Source organism: Vidua macroura, chromosome 4 (genome assembly GCF_024509145.1).
Source record: "Vidua macroura isolate BioBank_ID:100142 chromosome 4, ASM2450914v1, whole genome shotgun sequence".
Lineage (NCBI taxonomy): Eukaryota > Metazoa > Chordata > Aves > Passeriformes > Viduidae > Vidua > Vidua macroura.
In genome coordinates, this window is record NC_071574.1 from 62,885,910 (window position 1) to 62,908,074 (window position 22,165).

Consider the following 22,165-nt stretch of genomic DNA (forward strand, 5'->3'; position numbering starts at 1 on the left):
TTAGGTGTGCAGTCAGGAGAGTTCATTGATACTGGAAAGTCTCTGTCTCCTCTAAGGGCCATAGGGAAATTGGAGAATAGCCCTGAGTTTCTCTGGCAAGAGCAATTTAATGTAGAGTTTGGAAGCCAACAGGTGAAGGATTTATTTGCACTTATGTGCTGTGTTAATTTGGTGTGCCAGAATCACAGCTCATCTGAGATATTCATGCACAAATTAACTGCAGTGTGCATAGATCTTCTTGTAGGTGACAGTGCAGCAAATGGCCTTCTCGGCCCGTTTGGCAGGAAAGGTTTGTTGCAAAGCAGTTTGTTATAAAATATCAAGTTTTAGACTGTATGATAGTGCAGCAAAACATGGTAACCTTGTGTAAAGGCACACAGAGCTATAATCTTCAGCATAAAAATATATTTTTAAAAAAGACACTAAAAGATGTAAAAATACATCTTTATCACTTGTGAATTGGCTCATTTTTGCAGAATTGTGTTATATACATGAATAGAAACTAGGCTGTGTACCTGGTTATCTGGAGTGAAAGCCATCATTAACATACTGTCCAAAAGACCTGAAGGAAGTGTACAGAAAAAAAAGAGACTTTGACTTATAAGTTTTGGGATGCATATTTGAAATATGTTTTGAAATATGTTTGGCTGATTCATCAGTATCTTTAGCAAATGTTTAAGTGGATGGTAGCAGCCATGAAGGGCCATCCTCATACTGGTGCCTGGAGTTAGTACACCTCCCATGTTTTAGCAGTTGGCCTCTCATGTTTCACTGGCCTCTGCTTAACAGGTCTATATCTCAGAGACTACTAGAAAGAATAAAATGTTAATTAATTTGCTTTTGAATCTTCAAGGTAGCAAGATAATTTGTTGACAGAGCTCAGTTTTTAATCGACCTGAGAAATTTTATTTTTGTGGAAAATTTATTACACCTTCTCATAAAAATGTGAATCCCTGGATAAGTTGTTGAAAAGAAGATCACATTAATATCATGCACTGTGTAGGCACACTATTTTGTGATTGAAAATCCTAAGCTTTAGTAGTGAGGGGATTTTTAAAGTACATTCTGCTTTGTATACCAATAGTTGTAAATGAAAGCTTTTTCTGCTTTTTTTACAGGTTCAGCATAGATGAAGGCCAGACCTGGAGCACACATAATTTTACCAGCACTTCTGTCTTTGTAGATGGACTACTTAGTGAACCTGGAGATGAGACACTGGTCATGACGTAAGGTTTTGGTTCCGCCTCTCTTTTCAGGGCTCTCTCTGTGTATGCGTTTGCATAGATTTTCAGCTGTGCATGTTTGAGATGGTCCTTGAGTCAGTGGCTTTTGCTTCTCACAGTCACACAGACACTTACAGTAGATGTCTGAACCTCCCTGGTATGTAACCTGTCTTTGAAATCATCTGACTGCAGTATTTCAGATCTTAAAGATTATGTTCAAATGAAATCTTGCAAAGCTACCACTGGGGAGAGTGGAATAATAGGACTGCTTTACAAATCTTTACAATCTGCTTTACAAGGGGAAAAATAAGTATTTCCTCTGTTGTTTTTTTTTTTGTTGTTGTTTTTTTGTTGTTGTTTTTTGTTGTTGTTGTTGTTGTTGTTGTTTTCTACAGATTTTTAGTCAGACATCAAAAATGTTAAACATCTGTTGTCTTCACAGTGTAAAAAACTATAGTGTTGTCTTAGTAAATAGCACTGCAGTACTTGATGTAGCCAAGCACTGTGCTATCAAATATTTGTTTTTATTCTGTGCAGTGACAGACGCAGATTCTGTGAATAGAGTTAAAAATAACCAGATTCTGCAACTCAGAATTGTTTATCCTGTGTATCTGTCTATTTCCAAAGGATTGGGGACATCTGGATCTGAGCTGCACCATTTTGCTCCATCTCTAGGATAAATGCTTATAAGTGTCTGAGAGTAAAAACCACCTGTCCAGTCAGGGAGAAAGGCACATGCTGCCTGCAGCCAGAGAGGGGAATGCACTCAGGGCAATGCACACAGGTTGTTGTGTGTGCTCCTATTGCAACAGTTTGTGTGATTCTTTATATGGAGTTCAGTGTGCTCGTGACAAGCTTTTTCTCCCAAGAGCTGCAAATAGAGCTGCCTTTGACAGGTACCAGTAGCATTTTCCCCAGAGAAAAATAACTTATTAGCCCAGTGTATAAAGGATCCTCAGCAAAACAGAAATCCTGCCCAATGTGCTTCAAAGCGTTGTGCCAAGCTCATAGCACTGTGCAGAGGTGGGATTTGGTCTGTTGGTTGTTTCTCTTTCTTCACTGCCCCATTTATCCTCCATTATGCACCTGAGAAGAACAGTATTATCCCATCACCTGCCTCTTCTCTCAAATACAGATTTATGATATCATATATGCCACATGGAGACATTTATGCCTCTGAATGAGGGATTTCCATTGATTTCAGTAAAAGTAGATGGATCAAAAGCTTATCCCAAACTTTACTTAATGGCAGATAAAATTATGTGTGGTAACTGTGTGCTATGGACTTGGGTGTTTTCCCTTATTAAGTATCATTAAAAACAGTGATTCTGTGAAGATGTGCTTGGAAGATCTGGATAAATGGGCTAAAGAGCTCTTGTAAAACACGATGCCTTTCTAAAATCATCTATCTAAAATATGTAGAGCTGCAGCTAGATTTGGTACATGAGCCCAAGTTGACAACAAAAGCATCACATGACTTGTATATATCTAAAGGCACAGCAAGAGTCTGGCTCTAATGTGTAATGCCAGGCTTGTAGGCTCTTACTTTTGAGCTAGTTTTACTGAGCATGGAGAGCATCAAACATTTAATAGCACAGACTGGCCATGAAGACACATGCACATTTCCTACCAGATTCTAAAGACAATGAGAAAAATAAACCTGTAGTATGTGTTTCATTGTTGCCATTGTATCAACTTCCTTGTCTCTCCCACTGCTTTTGACTGTTTTACCTTCAGGGTGATGTTGTCAGCCCAGTGGTGCTCTGTCTGACTTCATGTCAAGACCTTTTGTCATTCTGTCTGGCTTAGTTCATTTTTCCTGAAAACTTGTACTAAGTTATTATGCTTGACTTAATCTACAGTGATTTGTTGCTTTTGAGAAATACACATTCCCTGGGGAAAAAAAAAAAAAAAAATCAACTATGCCACCTTTTCATTTTGTTAGATAGAATTTTCTTCCAAGTAGAACATGGTAAGGTGAACTTGTAAATGGCAATGGAAATAAATTAATAGTGTCTTTCACCTTGAGGAATCCCCAAATCCATTGCCAAGGACCTAGTCTGATATATTTTCCTAGTAGTGGAATTTGATTTTCTTCCTTTGGTATGGAATGTGCTTAAATGAAAATTTTGAATAAAGAGTATGATGTCAAAATCTGCATATATTAGGAGAGATAGCATAATTCTGAAGTGGGAAGGTAATAACTGAAAAAATGTGCAGCAAAATTAAGGAATAGACAGTATTTAATTTAAAGCTTCTAGAATAAAGTCACAAAAGAGTCAAAGAATATTTTTTGTGTCCTGAAATTGACTGTTAAGGTAAAATCCTGGTTCTACTGAAGTCAGTCTGTGTGTAAGAGACTTCTTATTCTCCAGTATGGTGTCTGAGATATTGACTGGACTTGTAAGTGGCTTGAATTCCAGTTCTGTCCTAATTTATCCAAAATCAAAGAATCATAAAATCACAGAATGGTTTGGGTTGGAAGGGGCCTTTGAGACGATTTAGTTCCACCCCTCCTCTCATGGGCAGCGACACCTACTCGAATCATTGCTCAAAGCCCCATCCAGCCTGGCCTTGAACACTTCCAGGGATGGCGTATCCACAGCTTCTCTGGACATGGTCCAACGCCTCCACATCCTTCTCATGTTGGGGACCCCAGAGCTGGATGCAGCATTATGGATGGGATCTCATGAGAGTGGACAGAGTGGCAGAATGGCAGAATCCGCTCTCTTGCCCTGAGGCCCACAGTGCTTTGGATGCAGCCCTGGATAAATTTGGCTTCCTGGGCTGTGAGCACATGCTGCTGGCTCATGTTGGACTTTTTGTCAACCAACATCCCCAACTCCTTCTCATGAGGACTGTTTTTAATTCATTCTTCCACCCAGACTGTATTTGTGCTTAGGATTGACCCAAACCAGGTGCAGGACCTTGAATTTGGCCTTGTTGAACTTCATGAGGTTCACACAGGCCCACCTCTCAAGCCTTCAAAGTTCCTCTGGAAGGCATCCCTTCCCTCCAATGTGCCAGCCACACTGCACAGTTCGGTGTCATTGGCAAACTCGCTGAGGGAGCACTTGATCCCACTGTCCATGTTCTGGCAAACGTGTTCAACACTGCTAATCCCAATAGTGACCCCTCAGGAATGTTGCTCATGACTCTTTTCCATTCCAAAATGAAGAGGTCTCGTAAGCTTTACTGAAGAAACGGGAAAATGTGAACCTGGTTGCCTCAAGTCTTCATTTCAGAAAGCTTTGTGTTTTCTTCAAAACAGAGAGGAAAGCCAAATGTTAACTTGTCAAAAGTTTTTATAAAACTCTGTTGTCATCTGTCAGTCAACATTAATCTAAATCATTCATCGAAATCCCCTGCAGTATTCAAGATATGTACATACAAATGCTAAGAAAAATATATTTTATTCCATTGTGCACTGCAAAAGACCTAGTTAAGATTTTTAGGCGTTTTAGTAGTAAAGTATTCAAAAACTTTAGGAAAATCATTCTGTTTTCAATCTGTCTAGATTTCCATTTCTAAAGAGACCTAGTTAGGAGTTTAGGAAAGATAAGCAATAAAGTATTCATTAATTTTAGGAAACTTGACCTGTATAAAAATCAACTCTTAAATGAGGAGCTCAAATCCAATATTTATTGCTAAATGAGTAAGTAAGCTTTGCTAAGAAATTTTCTCAACGAGTATATTTTCATCAAAATAGTGCATGGACTAGTAGGTTTTATTTTGTTCTAAATTTTTAGCAACGAAAGTTACTGCAACCCAGTGTTATACTGAACAATTTTTTATAGTTGGAAAAATTACTCACTAATACTGCATTGAGTAATGTCCTAACTCAATGCAAAAGGAAGAATTTTTGTGTGTCTGAAATATTGAAGTTCCTCTTCAGAGGAAATAGTTAATGTAATGAAAGTTTCAAACCTGCTGAAAACGCTTCTAAATCACATCTCAGCTTCTGGGAGGGTTTCCCAAACCAGGTTATTTAGATTTCAGTGTAAACCCAGTAGGCACAATAACCATAGTACCACAGACCATAGCCCCTTTTAAAAGGCCAATAAGAGGTTACATAAAAGAACTGCTTTTCTTTATGTCAGGTAGAATCAAAATCTTCCTTGTGGGTAATTGTATTTTTTCCAGAGGGTTATTTTTTTGTATTGTCTTATAGAAAAACAACTTTGGATGCTGCTGGGAACTTTATGACATCTCTGAGCTCCTGCATACAGGTTTTGCTGTCTTGAATGCCCATTGTGTTCCTTTTGGGTTCCTGGGTGATCATGGAAACAGGAAGATAGTCCAATTTTAACTTACTCAACTAGGTGAATATTAATAGGTGTTAGATATTAGGCAGAGCTGTTTGGATTTTTGTATCTGTTGATTCTGCTAGGAATGTCAACCTCACCTATAACAATATCGATAACAGTCAACATTACATGTACTTTGTGGAACTTAATGTCACACGTAGCAGCACACTCCTTTTCCTGTTCTCTTTGAGTATCTTACTAGGTGAAGGTACTTCTCTGTGTTTAGAATTCTTCTCTACTGACTTTCTCATATTGCAACACCTATAAAAGGTAGGTAAAGCCTTATTATGTTGGAGAATAGCTGATTTCTGAAGGCAAATTCTAGGTTTTCTTTTCAACTAGTTAATGTCCTGAATGAGAATCATTGCTCAGGTATGAAATGGTTGTTCTGCTCTCTGCATGAGAAGGAACCTATCTGAGAGTAGATAGAGGAAACGTGGTGAAAAAAGCATTGGAAAAGCAAACTGCTTATTCTATTGCCATCTAATCTAGATATCAGCTAATGCAGATGTACAGATCTCTGTTTAGCAGCAAACCTAATGCTTTTGCTGTCACCTCTGTGGACACAGATGTTAGCAGAGCAAGTCAAAGCATTGCAGTGTCACCACCAACTTGTGACTTTGGAGTCAAGACCTGGTACTGCCCTGGTCTCTTCCTCTGCTCAAAAGAAGTTTAGTGGGTAAAGTTTGCTTTTTAAATTTCTTTCCTTACAGTTTCGTATTGTAGTCAGAAGCACAGGAACAGGATGCTTTCAGTGTCACTTTAAAACCCATATTTAATACATTTTTTAGGACAGATCTGTTAATATATTTGAGTAAGAGGAACTGAAAATTAGGAATCCGTGTTCTGTAAGAATCTGTTATCACCTTGTCCCTATTTACAGGAGGAGAGGACAGAAAAGGGTGATGTGGCTTTTTCATTCAGAATAGGCTTTGTGTAATTTTAAGCCTTTGTCAAAGAGAATGCCTGAAGCTTTAATCCTCTAACTATGCTTCCCTTTTAGTTTCTATTTCAAATAAATAACCATTACAAACTTAGACAACAACTAAATTTTTTTAACACTTTATTTACTTTTGGCTGGGGCGTTGAACTATATTTTGCTCTCAAAATTAAGGAAGCACAATTTAGATGACTGTAATCTATTAACTCTAACTCTGCTAGGTGAAGTCTGAATTAAGAATTTCTAATTATGATGAGACTTGTTTTTTAAATATATGAGTAGGAAAGAGAGTATTAGCTAAGGAATAATAAAATTTTGCAAGTTTCCCAAATTAATTTGATCTTTAAGTAAGATGAAAACAGAGAGTCAAATTATGTAAAAGCTATCCTCTACAGTGTCATATGTTTCTCTTTAAACAATTTTGTTCACTGTCCACCTTGTATTTACTTCTGCATAAGACATTAGGCTAGGCACTAAATCTGCATTTTTTTCCAAACAGCATACATGTTAAAAGGTTTTTCTTGGACAGGAATTTATCAAATAGATGGGGAAAAATGTTGGATGTAATTCAACAAATTGTAATTCACAAATATCATGGAGCTACTGAACTCCTGGATGAAGTGGAAACACCCTCATTCTGCTTCTCCCCAGCACTTCTGAGAAACTAAGCATTCATTTCTGTTCTTTTTCCCCCAAAGAGCTAAAACCAAGATGTTTTGGCATTAAAGAATGAATGGCAATTATTAGCTTATGGGAGCAGGAAACAATGAAAAAACATATTTTGGTTCAATTTCAACTAAATTGTTTCCTCCCTTCATTTTTCACTTTGGCAGAAAAAAAAAAAAAAAAAAAGCCCAACCAAGAAACCCTACTCTTCTCTTTAGTGTATTAAGTATATGCATGTGTTTGTAGTTTAAGACATTTAAATCATGAATGTCTCAGCATATTTGCACATGATCTCCTGTATACACAAGCATATTTATGTGCAGTTGCTTTATGTAGGCAGGTGTCTGCTTTTGCACATGGAAGCATTCATCATTTCTGTAGCTGCAATTTAGGAAGGCCACTAAAATGTGACCTCTGCTATGTTCTTTTGGAGAATTAGAAAAATATGCTGAATTATAATCTTGATGTGTAACAGACTGCAGCTTGAATCTCACATTACTTTCATCCATTTTACCAGAAGGAACCCTCTGGCTTATCTAGGTTTTTGTTGATTTTACAGTGGTGTAATGGAGGCAAAGACAACTGTTGGAAAGAAAGCTCATCTAATAAAGATTCACTTGTCATTTTCTCTTTTGAAAATAGTAGGCTTTAAATATCACTGTAGGACATATTCATGGCTGTCTCTGCCAACCCATATCCCTTTGGAAAGTCTTCCATTAATAATGTTATTCCTGTGAGTTAAGGAGAGCACTACCTGTTGGCAGTGGCTATACTAAAGTACATCCTTCCATGCCACCATCTCATCACTTTACTCCTCAGCTAGGTCATTTCTACAGAGATTTGGCATGTCTTGCTCTATGTTCAAAGACACCGTAATAATATGAACCACAACAGGCAGAACAAAAAAGAAGATTGTCACATTTATTTGCTTTTTCATGGATATTGTCATCATTTGTAGTAAAGGTCTATGTGGAGCAAAGGACTCAGCTCTTTGAACTCACCATGAATTGACAAGAGACTTCTAACTAATCCTTTTATGTAGAAGATCACTGAGAAACACGATGGTTTTTTAATGTAAATGGTCTTTGATATCTAGTGAACTGTAAGGTAGATTGAATATTTAATCTGAAATTGCAATTGTGTTATTAGTAGAGAGGTCTGAGAGTTAAAAAATATACAAAACAATAAGTTCACTGATCATTCTATTTCCTTCTCATATGATTTACTGCTGTAAAGGAGACCTCATATATGGAACAAGGTATAAATATAATTTTTTTACAAAGCTGTGTGACTGCTTCCATTTAAAAGGAGACAGAAAGAATTGTTAAAACAATTAACTAGCATCTCTCATAGTGTGGTTTCCTTTCCCAGCTTCATCATATACTCACTGGTAGCTACTGAGGTTTAGATCTGTAAAGAATTTCGAGTACATGCTTGGACAGCTTTGTTTAGGTGCTCTCCAGAGAAATTTAGACATATTATCCAAGAGAGAGCCCTTGGGATTGCCCATATCACCTGTATGTGGGGCCCTCAGCAGACCCTGATTCAAATCCTAGCTTTTACTGTCAGTAGCTCTATACTTTTGAAGTCACTTTCAAAAAAAACTAGAGGCCACCCCCAAGTGGCATATGAATTTAGCAGAGTATGCCAACAGGGTAGCTCATCACTGTGCAGACACTCTGCTACAGTGTCCTGTTCTGAACATCACAGTTGATGGCAAACTCATATAGAGCAGAGCAAAAGCCAGTGCAGCACTTGGAGATTAAGGCAGTGAGTCTAGAATGAAAGAGGCTTCTGATTTCAAACAAAAGTGACTGTGCATCACAAAATTGTCATCACTTGTCCTCAGTACAACTGTGAAACTTGCACAGTTTTAGTTGCTACATTAAACATCTCAATAAATTCCCCATGTGACCTCTGTGACCTTGGTGGGGAAGTCCTGCAGGATCACTCCTGCCACTCTGAGGTCTTTGAGTGTTCTCAGGTATTCATGAGTAAAGCAAAACACACAGGCAGGAGATGACACAGCTACTACTGCTCACCTGAACAAGGAGTCTCTATTGAATAGGTCTTGTCTATTGAACAGAATTTACTGGAAAAGATTATCATTGCATATAATTTCTGGTAAATTAACTCTGCCTGATTATGAGCTTTATCAGGAACAGAAATAACCAGCAATCCTCCAGCAAATAGTTTAAATGAGTTAGCTTAAAAACTGCATTAAACTGTCTTATCTATCAAATGATGCAATCAAATTAAAAAATTATGTGCTCATAAATGAACTAGGAACAAATGTACAAAGTTGTTATGGCAACTGAAACACTGAAGTTAAAATTATGGATCCTAAATTCTTGCAAATAAAATTAAATTAATTTCCAAGGTAATTGGAATTTCTTCCAAAAATTATTTATCACAGCATAATCTTTTATAGTTTCAACAGAATTGATTTGATGGCTTTCTAATGAAATATAGTTAATCAAGAAGAAGGTTTTAGTAGCTTATAAATTGCTATAATCTTGATAAATAACTTCTAGTCATCAGTTACACTTGCTGCACCATTCCAGTTTTTTTCATTCATATGATTTTATTCATCATATATATTATATATTTTGCACCTGAGCAATTATATTGTGATTGCTGTTATATATTGCTTTATTGTAGCTCATATTTTTGTCTAATCCATTGAATCCTACTTAATACCTGCCTTAGTTACTTTGAAAAATACTTCTTTTTTATTCTAGTGATCTTTAGTAGTACATTTAAATGTGCTCATGTGAGGTGTCTGCAACACATGCTACTGCAGCAACAGCATTAATAATCATTAAGACTTTTTTTTCCAAAGAGTTTGCTAAAGTGGATGTGTGTAAAATGCTGCATTCCTTGGAAAATTTACCCTAGGAATTACAAAGCTGTATGTCTGCATTTTTAATGGAGTTTGTGACTGTACTGGGACACTTTCTTAAATCTTTGGGATTTTGTTTAAGCCAGAGAATGTTGGGAACACTGGTGTTATTACTGTGCTCTGTGAGAACATGTCTTCAGTCTGTAGAATCAGAACAGCCATAATGGAAATGATGGAAATGAGTTTTTGGGAGTTTTTGTTGGGTTTGTTTTTTTTTTTTCCAAGAGGCTGGACTAACATGCAGAAATATTATTTCAGTCTTCTCCTAGAAATCCACAAAAGAGAATGTGACAGTTCACCCCCTGAAACAGTGACTTTGCTGTTTGCATGTATGGTTTTTACATAGCTGCCATATTATCCTAGTAGATTTTGCATAATTTCCAGAGTAATTTCTATAGTTTTTCTATCATTATAAGGTGTGGAAGTGGGCAATATTTATCTAACCTCTGTCTATAATCCTGATATTTTCTAATTTCTCACTCTAGTGGGGCAGAATAAACAACTTCAACATCTTGAATCATTACTTATACAGAATTCTAGAATTATAAAATCATTGAGGTCAGAACTTTGACCTCTGGTCAAACCCCTTTGCTCACGCAGACGCACCCAGAGCCAATCACACAGAGCTATTCCCAGATGGCTTTTGAATACCTCCAAGGCTGGAGATTCACAGCCTCTCTGGGCACCTGTAATGGTGCACCCTCACAGCAGAAATGTTGATTCCTGGTGTTCAGAGAAGACTTCCTGTGTTTCATTTGGAGTCTGTTGCCTCTGGTCCTGTCACTGGGCACTGCTGAAGACCTGGCTCCAATCCTAGCAAGGAATCTTCTTTGTATCTTCCCTCCAGGTATTTATAGACAGTTTTTGACAGTTTCCCCTGAGCCTTCTCTTCTTTGGGCTGAACAGTCCCACTTCTCTCAACCTCTCCTCTTACGAGAGCTGCTCCAGCCCCTTCATCACCTTCACAGCCTTTTGCTGGACTCCCTCCAGTCATTGCATCTCTTGTACAGGGGAGCCCAGAACTGGACCCAGTACTTCACATGTAAACTCACCAGTACTGAGGAGAAGGGATTAGAGAATAATGTGTCTGTATCCTTTAAGTTTATCCTTGTCCTTCATCTTTCTTGCCCTTCCTCCAGGTCTCTTTGAAGACAGCTCTTTATAACAAGACTCGGCAAACATTTTGTTGTGCTTCTCAGCTTTATCTATTCCAGTGAAAAACCCAATTCTTTCAATCATTCTTCATTGGTTACATTTTCTAAGCAGCTTATGAGTCATTTTGCCCCTCTTCAAATTCATTTTTAGTGGGTCTGTAAATATGCATATAAAATCCAAAATTAGACACAATATTCTTCCAGAGGCTTTACCAGTGCCAAGTTTATCAAAGTAATTTCCTCCATGTCTTCTGTTTTCGAGTTCTGAATGCAACTTAGAATTAGTCTTTCTTATTTTGCAGCAACACTGCATTCTTGTTTTAATTCCAGTACTTTCTGCTTGGTTTTGGAATATGTCATCATATTGATTTCTGAACATTGCTTCCATCAGTCAATGTCCACTCCCTTCCTCATGTGTTACCTGCAAATTTTTTTGTCTTTCTCATTTGACTATAATTGTTAATGAAAATATTGGCTGTGGACCCATCATATCTTTGTGATACATATCTCAAAATATTCTTTATTTGACAACTACCTTTTGGAAATGAATTCTTCTAATTCAATATGTATTTCCATTCCTCTGCACTGTGATTTTATCTGCACTGTTTTCTTTTTTACATTGAGACAATGTCAGGTAGAAATGTGTAACAGTTTTAACAAAGGTCAAAATATGCTACATTTTTTTCTTTCCTTTATCCACTAAGCTAGTTACCTTGTAAAAGGAGAAAATTGCATTAGTTTGACATGATTTGGTTTTGATAAATCTGTAGTAGCTGTTTGTTATCATTTTAATTATCTCCAAGGTGCTTAGAAGTGGATAGCTCAATAATTTCTTTGATATCTCTGTGGATATCAAAATTAATTCTCTAACTCTCTGAGCTCTGTTTTGCTCCTTTATATCTCTGGTTCTATATATACATATAAATGTGTATGTGTGGTTGTGTGTGCATATTTATATATATAAGCAACATTTTTCCCTTGCCACAGTTATTTGGAATCACCCTCATGAGATTTCAAAGATCATTAATAGTAGTTCAGAGATTATGTTTTCAGGAGAATGTCATTATTCTGTTCTGCCTTGAACTCAAAACACAATCCCGTTTCGTCCTCTTTCCTTGACTAATCTGCCTGAGATAGTTAACACGAATGGAGAAAATTTCATTTGTTCTGTTGAAAATACTTTTCTTGAGGCAGGAGTAAAGCTTTAACAGGACTTGGCTACTTGCACTTGAATGTATTTTTTATGAATGAATTAATAAAAGAAATGTAGTAAATTTGTGAAGTTTTGTGATGTCTGGAGCAGCAATCTCTGAGGTAGGTAGTGGCATAAGCACATGGTGAAATCTGCCTTATGTTAGTACCTTGTATGGAGAAACAAAGATTTTAGAAAGGAGGTGCAGGTATTTTGCATACAAAGACACTTCACGTCTGTCAGCAAACCTAGTCATATTGAAACAGGCATTGTGGAAAAAGCAAGAGACCACCTAAGTAGACACTTTATTGAGTATGTAACTACCAGTGAATAAGATTATATGGTGACAGCAGCTCTCAGGACCCAGCTGAACCAGAAAAAAGAACCAAACCCTTAGGCTCAATGAGAGAAATGGGACCACACACCTATGTGCACATACAGCCAGTGGACTGAGACACATTTTTTAGTTTGTGTGTATTGCTTCTACTTCTGAGCCATAAGTACATTTAGAAGGAAAGGAATTAGATCATCCAAGTCCTTTAATCTCAGAGCCTTACAAGAAAAGAGTAAGACATACAAACTAAATGCACATGTTTGTGTTTCATTAACTGCAGTGCTTGTGGTGTGGTTTCCTGTGAGCCTGGGTTGTCCAGTCATTATAATGTGAGCAGTGTGAGCAATAACCTATTGATATCTACATCTCTCTGTTGTAGAGGGGAAGCAAAGACACCAGAAAGGAAAGGGGGAAATCACTGTACATCTTTAGTCTCTGTGAACTATTTTTCAGCCTTTTTGGTAGAATTCAGGGAACATGCTTTGTATATTGCCTCTGTGCTGTAGAGAATCAATCACTTCTGGTCTACTCCAGTTCCAATCTGAACCTGGAATTCAGGACAAGAGAAATGACTGGGCACTGCAGAATGCTTTTAGTAAAACTGTACTGTTCCTGTTGTGCCTGGATTTGGACAAAGCTGAGGGCAAAACAAAAGGAATTAATTACTTTGGACAATGATACTAAAGCTTGGAATATGAACTCTGTGCAGTATGAACTGCACAGAAATTGTTGGCTTCAGAATTAACCTTAAATTCTTTGGCAAGTAAGTCACATAAGCCTGATACAAACCACAAATACATTTTACTTTTGCCCAAAAAGAGTCTTTATCCTTTCTAATTTGTTGTTGGATGTCATACATACCCATTCTGTTTTGGAAATAAAGATTCTGAGTTAAAAAACGTTGTCTGCTTTGAAAGTGCAGCTTGTTTTTTAAAGTAATGAGATTTCCTTCTTTTTTTTCTTCCCCCCCACCCCCACACACACAAAAATTGTACAGTTTGTGGCTGGTTTTTGTTATGCATTGAACTATCTGAAATGAAGAAGAGACTCTGAGTTCTCCAGCACAATGTGAAGATGTAGTTTATTCCTAAGAAATTAATAGAATATCATGATAATGCTGTGAGCTTAACAATAGCACATTACAATCTGAAGACTGTAGAAATTAACACAAAATCCCACAACAAAAACAACTGAAGAAATTGCAAATCATAAGGAATGAGTGGCAGAGCTGGAAACTGACTCTTGTGATCTGGGATTCTGCTCCCTGATCTGAACTTCCAGTCAAAATCAGAGCTCTGTCTGTTTCACATAGCAAGATAATAGTCAAGACAAAAATTTTTATTCCAAATTAGAAAATATTATTCCCTATTAAATTTCTGGATAGTTTGCTAGGGAAAAATCTTTAACATATGCATTATATCACTTCATTGTAAAGCTTCATACCATTGAAAATGGTTCCTCACAACTCATTCTTCATAGAAGAGGAGTAAAAGTGGAAGAAAAAAATTAACCTGGGAACTTTTAGCAAAGAACTATGGCTGTGGATAGGAAAAGATAGGACTGAAATTTTGAATCTCAGCTGTATGGTATTTCTTTGCAGTAAGTTTCCTTTTGGTCTTTTGTTCAGAGTCTTTGGACATATCAGCTACCGTTCAGACTGGGAACTGGTGAAGGTGGATTTCAGACCATCCTTCCCCAGGGAGTGCACTGATGAAGACTATGAGTCTTGGGAACTCACAAATCTGCAGGTATTCATGGTTTTATATTAACTGACAAAACTTTTCCATAGCTTTCAGATTCCTATAGAGTTGTGTGCTGAGAAAATGTTTCCAAATTGAATTTGGATGCTACACCCCCGGCTTAGTCTCCTTATGCTGATTTCACTGGAGTTTAAACTCAGAGAGGATTTTGTGTTCCCTTTGGTTGTGTGATCTGTGTCCCAAAAAAGGCAGAAGTATATCTGGGGGCTGCCATAATAATAGGTGGTCTTGTTGGATTGGGAAGCATGTCCCATAAAGTGAAGTGTGTAATATTGATTGAAACAATTTCAACATGCAGTCATGTTCTGCCAACTTCCTGACCACATACCATACTCATATATAAATTGCCATAAGTAAAGTCCATTCCAGAAGTAATTTAGGATCTCAGTGGACCAATCACATAAGAGAGTCCAGTTGTTTTGGGCAATACCCTTTCTGCAGTAATGCACTAAGGCTGTGCTAATCATGATGCTCTGGCCACATCGACTTTTTGGAAGCTAAATTCTCTGTACAATGTACTGATTAAAGAGACCAATATGTGGTGGGATTTTTTATTAAATGGAACACATCATATTTATTCATAATCATTCTAATTTTTATGTTCTGCTTCTTCTACCAGGGTTGGTTTATTTTTTGCATGCTACTCAGTGTTACTCCAGCTCTTATTTGCTAGCTCTCATGCCTAATTTTACACCTCTTGTTTGGGGCTGCTGTATGTATACAAAGAATGTTACACAGATCTGAGCCTAAAGAGTAACAGTATCTTTGGGTATTGACATTGAAATATCTTTCAAAAATTAGAAACTTCTAAAATGACTTTGACAGAGTACTTGCAGCTGTCCAGTTACCAGTGGAGTGCTTATGGAGAGAGTTTATTCTGTGTCCACATGGTTGGTGTTTCAGGTGGACAGCCAACATGAGATATGATTATATAGAGAAATTCAGATATCTGCAGCCAGATGAAATTTTTAAATGGCCATTCTGAGCTTTGCACACAGGTTGGGCACTCATGAAACATAAATTGCACTTGCATTTTGACGTGCATCTTCAGATTTGTGTCCTGGAAATATAGCCTGTGTTACAACTCTGTAATGACCTGTTAGTGGACAGCAGTGGATATGAAGGCTTTCTATACCTATATATCTGATGATCAGAGGGTTGGTAAGGTTATAGTCTTGACAGTAAGACCAGCCTTTCTCAGGACAACACAAGGTCTGTTTGTGGAGGTTCTGTTGCAATAAGTCCAGTGCTTTGCTGTTCAGGGTGATCGTTGCATCATGGGCCAGCAGAGAAGCTTTCGAAAGAGGAAGATTTCATCATGGTGCATTAAAGGGAAAAGTTTCACATCAGCTCTCACATCCAAAGTTTGTGAATGTGTGAACACTGATTTCTTATGGTGAGTCTGTCTGTGGGCCTTTTGACTTATTTCTAATAAATATTTACGTAGAGTTTGAGATAGGTTTATTTTCCTCCTTTTGCCCTTGTTCCTACATATTCATGTATAAGCAAATAGGCAACCTTTTATTGAATAACAGGTTTCTTTTACATTTACATTTGTTTAAAAATGTTGACATGTTTAAGTATTTGTTTCACCTGATGGAACAAATCCTGATGTTTTTCTCTATTGATCAAGACCTGAAAAATGACCATTGAATTAATTTTAAAGGCAAGCTTAAAAAAAAAAAAAAAAAAAAAAAAAGGTTAGTCTGAGTGTCAAAGGAAACCTTAAAAAAAAAAATCTCTTTTTACCAATTTTCAGAACTGACAAAGTAATTGCAATCAGTTTTTCCCCCAAGTGTACACAACTCCCACTGAAATTAGAACAGAATTTGCTTCATCAATTTCTATGTTCATCTAGTAGAATAACACTGAAAAAATATATTTACTTTGAAAAATTTAGTCTCATTCACCCCAAACAGGATTGCAGAGTGAAGTGGGAATAGTAACACGTTTGGTGTTGTTTTTCAGTGATTATGGGTTTGAGCGCTCTGCACCTCTGAAGTTGGAGTCGAGCAAATGCTTTGCTGACTTTTGGTTTAACCCAGAAGCACCTCCTGAAGACTGTGTTTTGGGGCAGGCATACACCAGCAGCACTGGGTAAGCTGATTTTGCATTTCATGGGCATGATGAGGCTTCTAGAGAGGAGGAAAATATTTCAACCAGTAGCCTCAAATGTGATTTGAAAGAAATTGATATTTAAATACTTAAATGGAATCTACGAGAGAGCTGGAGAGGGTCTTTACACAAGGACACATACTGATAGGACAAGGGGGAATGGCTTTAAACTGAAGGAGTGAAGGTTTGGATTAGATAATAGGAAAAAAATTCTTTGCTGTGAGAGTGGTGAGGCACTGGCACAGGTTGCCTAGAGAAACTGTGGATTTCTCATCTCTGGAAGTGTTGAAGGCCAGGTTGGATAGGGCTCTGAGAAACCTGATCTAGTGAACAGTGTCCCTGTCCATGACAGGGGGGTTGGAAAGAGATAATCTTTAAGGTCTCTTCCAACCCAAACCAGTCTGTAATTCTATGAAATGTAAACAAGGCAAACTGTAAAAACTGGGAAATGGAAAAGTTCTGATTCTGACTTAGAGCATGAGCAGAAGCTTCCTATTAACTGATGAAAGAAAAATATTGCTTTGCATGTTCACAGCAGTTTAAAAATGAATCCATTTGAGAAGAGGCGGAGCTGTCTTTTCAAAATCTTAATTTTTTTGGTAATATTTTGTATCTATTATTACATTTCTGATAGGGATGTTCATTCATAGTCTTTTAGCTCATTTCTTGGGTTCAGAGTAATTTTCAGTTTGGATCCAATGAATTAATCTGAGGAACCGGCAACATCTCACAAAATTTCCAAGTTTCTCACTTCCATAAGGGCAAGGAGTTCTATGGAGAATAGATTCTTTTCCTGCCCATATGGGACACTCAGAATCAAAGGAAAACTTTAGTAACTATAAACAATACTGCATAGAATATACAGTACAATGTAGTCAATGTAGTCTGACGTCTGTGCTGAGAATAACTTGCAGCTGGCATCTATTCTAGCTTATCATAACACCATCACAGTCAGTTGTGGAGATGAGAACCAAATGCTGAATTGTCCAATCTGGCAATAGAATCACAGTCTCTGTGTATATTTACCTTACAGAGGAAAATGCTGCCTTTTGGGTTGGGGCTGACAGCTGTGATATACAGAGTGGGAATTCAAAAGAATGAAATATAACTCTGTAAAGATGTTTAAAAAGAACATACCTGTGTGAAAGTGATTTGTAAATAATTACTGTACACATCCGACTATTTCATTATTAGCACTTTAAAAGTGTGAGTCCTTTCACTCTTTTATTTGGTTATATTAAACAAATGCTTTAAGTATTTTAAGAAACAGATTTGGAAGCAGCAGTTAAGCAATTAGTTCTGGGTTAGAAGCTTCTGTAGAAGCTGTTTTGTCTAATTTTTTTCTGATCTTTGGGATTTGAACTCAGATCTCTAGAGCATTGAAGACTTGGATATTAGAAAAGGGGATGACAGAGAAGACAGCAGACTGTCTAGGTCCCTGAGGGCTAGTCAGGCATGTTTCTAAGTTGGAAAACACAGACTCTTCCAATGCATGCAAGTGAAATTCTCATCCACACTCCACATCCTCTTTCTTTAGTGGGTTTCCCCTACTGAAGGCAATGAAAGTACCCCCAATGAAAGTACTTGCATTGTTAGTTGGCTTTGATAATTTGCAATCTTGTCTTTGTGAACCCAAGAAAAATGCAGTAGCCTCAATCACACATGCATTTGGTGCCTTTGCTGGCACTCTTTTGCTTACCTCCAATTCACTGTGCCCACTGTTTACTGTTTTTGCAGGTACAGGAAAGTTGTTTCTAATGTGTGTGAAGGTGGAGTAGACCTGCAGCAGAACTTAGCACACCATATGTGTCCACTGATTGCTCCCAAGGGACTACAGATCAGCATCAGAGAAGAAAGTCTGGCTGTTAGGCCTGGGGAAGACATCACCTTCATTGTCCAACAAGAGCAGGTAGTAATAAACATTGGCTACATGGAAGTTGAATCGCTGATTTTAGAGTTAGTTTCATTCCTACCTGTTTTGCTGCTGAATGAAGATTAATTTGTGCTTGAGACAAAGATTAACAGCTTTGTAAATACTGAAACTTGATTTCAAGTGAATAAGATAAGCCAGTAAACTCAGTGAACCTCCAGATTCTACCCACAGAACAAGATTTGTCTCCTCAGCAGAAAAGGCACTGGTTTCTTGGAAAATCAGAGTAACTGGATTACCAAAGTCTTTTTGGACTGAAAATTTCAACTGCTGTATCAGAGAAGAACAAAAATGGAGACAACATTTAATAATCAGGTTTAGGTGTTTTTGAGAATCAGCCTTTCAGAAAGGAATGAGGCAAAGCATTACAGAAATCAGCAAATAGCTCAGCATAAGAGCTGATATAATATATATAATATTTATTATATATATTATATATATAATATTTATTATATATATTATATATATAATATTTATAATATTTATTATATATATTATATATAATATTTATTATATATTAGTTATGTTGCCAAAGATATGGGTTTTTTTCTGTTTATTGAGAAACAATTCGCTAAGACCCTGACCAGCAGCAGTGAGTAGCTTTTGGATTAATTGTTTGCCATGGGTTTGTTTTCTCATGCTTGTTTTTTAGCATTAAGCTATAACTGCTCTGCTCAGGTTACCAGAGTATTGTAATCCTGGCTAACCCCACTAGTTTTCAAGAACTTGAAGAAAGTTCACACATTTTGGCAAACCTGTGCTGTACAAATCGAGCACTTGGGATTTATTTCTGTAATAGAATCAAGAAGGTTACGTGCAGAACACTGGGCTGCTTAATACTTTGCAGGCTCTGTGTCCCAGTGTGTGCAGTGCCCCACCAGTTTGTGTGGCAAGTCCTGCTGCCTTCTCTTTTTAGAGTTTGTTTGGAAATGTTTATTGTAAGCCTAGAGCATTTGGTTACAGTTTGGACTCTAATGATTTTGATTGGCAGTTTGACTTTCTTCCTATTGAAGCTTTCATGAATCTCTGTGGCAGTATGAAAAACATTTAAAATTATTCACAAATCTCCAGAAGTAAGGGATATTGAAGAGAATCCCTTGCTGTGTCTTTTGGTGAAGTCTTTGCTCCATACATCAGAAGAAATATAGCAGTTTGGTGCCCTCTATGGCTAAGAATAATATTTAAACTCAAATGTCCTGAGCGTTGCTTAGGACTTAATCTGTATGACAAAGTCTAATGAGAATTTGTAACAATTACTGAATTTAAGAATCAGCTCTCCTACAACAAACCAAAACATACTACTTTCTCTGGTGAACAAAATTAATTTGCTAGTTTCTGTGAATGCATGTTGCTTGGTGCAGGAATACCAGACATCAGAGAGGAAAGGAAGCAGGCTTCTGCCACATTTGGGCAGTTTGCAATTGTCCTTAGAAATAATAATAGCAACTAAATACACCATCATGATCATAATTTTCCCCAAATTTTGTTGGCTGAATATATGAATAAATAATGTCATGAAAATCTTCTATTTTTTATGGAAGTGAAAGCCCCAATTCCTTATAGATTTATCTGCCTTTTCCCTTTGTCACTGTTTTGCTGTCTCTCCAGTCTCTGTCTTTACTGGTCAGGAAATAGAAATACCTTGGTGTTTTGACAAAAGCACCCTCATCTTTACATGAGGGAAGTTATTAGAATAAAACATTAATAGAACCTTCCTCTACTGTCTTTCAATGCTGGTTTCTGTCTCACCTGGAAAAAATATGCATGTACACTTGTTAGCATTAGACAGAGTGAACAAGAATTGTATGCAAGCTAATGTCATCTAAAGAGATTCCACTTACTAACACATTGCTGGCAAGGAAATATCTCTTCTGCTTTAAACTTTAATAACATATTATCTCCTCTGCAAAATTCTACTATTCTATTGTCAAAAGAAAGACATTATTTGGGAAAAAAAACTATTCGCAATGAAGATGCTTTCACAGCCCTTTATGTGTTTTGAAATATAGTGCTTAAGTATTTGATAATCCTACCAGTTCCTTATTATGGGTAGTTTTTAACTTTATAAGCAACGTTATTTCATGTGATAAAACATAGAAGAAAATCATCCACACTACAAAATAATAAAAGGAGGAAATAATAGTATGTTTTCCTTCCTTTTGTAATGGCAGGTAGGTTCTAGGCATGATACCTCCTTTGATTTTCAAAGAATCATAGAAATATAGATTGACAGGTTGGAAGGGATCTCAAGGATCATCTGGTCCAACCTCTCTTGGGAAAGGCATAGGGCTGGATAAAATGCCTGGCACCTGTCCTGCTAAATCTTAGAAGTGTCCAACTCTGGGTAATTCACCAGTTCTGTGGGGAGATTATTGCAATCACTGATCGTTGCCATTGTGAAAATAATTACATTAGTGCTGCCTTTTAGGATTAAATTTTGAAATAAAGCATTTCAGAGAATGGCTTTTGGAGAAATAAAGTGATTTTTGAATACTTTAATGTCAATCCTTTTCTGCTTTGATGGCCTTTCATGTCACTTGACCAGCATATGGATGTATACATTCCTTTCCTAGAGGCAAGGAAGATTTTGAAATCAATACTTATGTTTCCACAACAAAGAGACTTTTCTACAAAGCCTGGCCTTGCAGCCTGTCTGAATTGCAAGGCTGGGATGGCCATGATCTCTGGGAAGCAAGCAGGGACATCCACACTGCTGGAGGTCAAGGAATCGGGGCCACTTGCTCAGGCAGTGCTGCCAGTAGTATTGAGAAAGTGCTGCTGCTCACAGCTAAAACCAATTTTCCTTTGACTGCATCCAAATGACCAGTCCATGTGGCACAGGCCTGATTTCTCTCTTGGGCAGCTAAGCCATGACAACATAAGTGATGGACATGTTTGTCCTCTGACAATGGTATCAGCCTTGTGGTACTTTAGGCCTGAATTTAGGAACAGTGTCACTTAAAGGAGCACTTAACAGCAGTATTATGAATTATAAATTTCATGAGCTATTTGACATGACAGGATTATTTGACTGGACTTTTAAACCATTTCCCAAACTCAGCTCAGTGATCTGCTTTATTAAGCATGCATCTAATTTTGCACTAGAGCATGTTAGTTCTTGGCATGCTGGTAGCTCAGTGTAACACTCTACAACTCTGTGTGAAGATCCCAGCTTGGGTCTTAAAGGCCACATGGTTGACAGTAAGAAGGGGCTGTTGGAAAGTGCTGTGAAGAGCATCTAAGCCAATTAATTTTACTTTATAACTGCAAAGGCTAGAAGCTTGTGCTATGAGTAGTAAATAGCTAAAATAGCAATCTTCAGTTGCTTGCAATCACATGAGCATCACTTTTCAACCTGGGGCTGCCCTGCACCATTAAGTTATATAATTTCCAGCTGCATTAAGAGAAGAGTGATGGTTTCTGTGGCATGCAACTTGGTTAGTGGTCTGGGGTATATAATTTTAAGGTAGCACCTTGCCCTGTAAACATGGTATTTTCTCTATTAGTGCACACAGCATCTGTTGCACTAATGCAATTGCCATGGCAGTAGTGGTTTTACTGCAGCTGTTGCAATTGGGTCAAGATGTGTGGCTGGGGCTGAAAACGCTGCTGTGATTCGGTAAAAGGTTATGAACTTGTGTC

The 22,165-nt window shown here is 37.4% G+C and overlaps 1 protein-coding gene across 1 annotated transcript in view; it reads left to right on the forward strand.

The window, feature by feature from the left end:
- Window positions 1-22,165, forward strand: part of SORCS2 (sortilin related VPS10 domain containing receptor 2) — a 529,534-nt gene that overhangs the window by 477,310 nt on the left and 30,059 nt on the right. Inside the window, exons 14-18 of the mRNA XM_053975679.1 lie at window positions 1,119-1,226; window positions 14,346-14,466; window positions 15,741-15,874; window positions 16,447-16,575; window positions 18,331-18,502. Of these exons, the coding sequence (XP_053831654.1) occupies window positions 1,119-1,226; window positions 14,346-14,466; window positions 15,741-15,874; window positions 16,447-16,575; window positions 18,331-18,502 (664 nt within the window). The remainder of the gene's footprint in view (window positions 1-1,118; window positions 1,227-14,345; window positions 14,467-15,740; window positions 15,875-16,446; window positions 16,576-18,330; window positions 18,503-22,165) is intronic.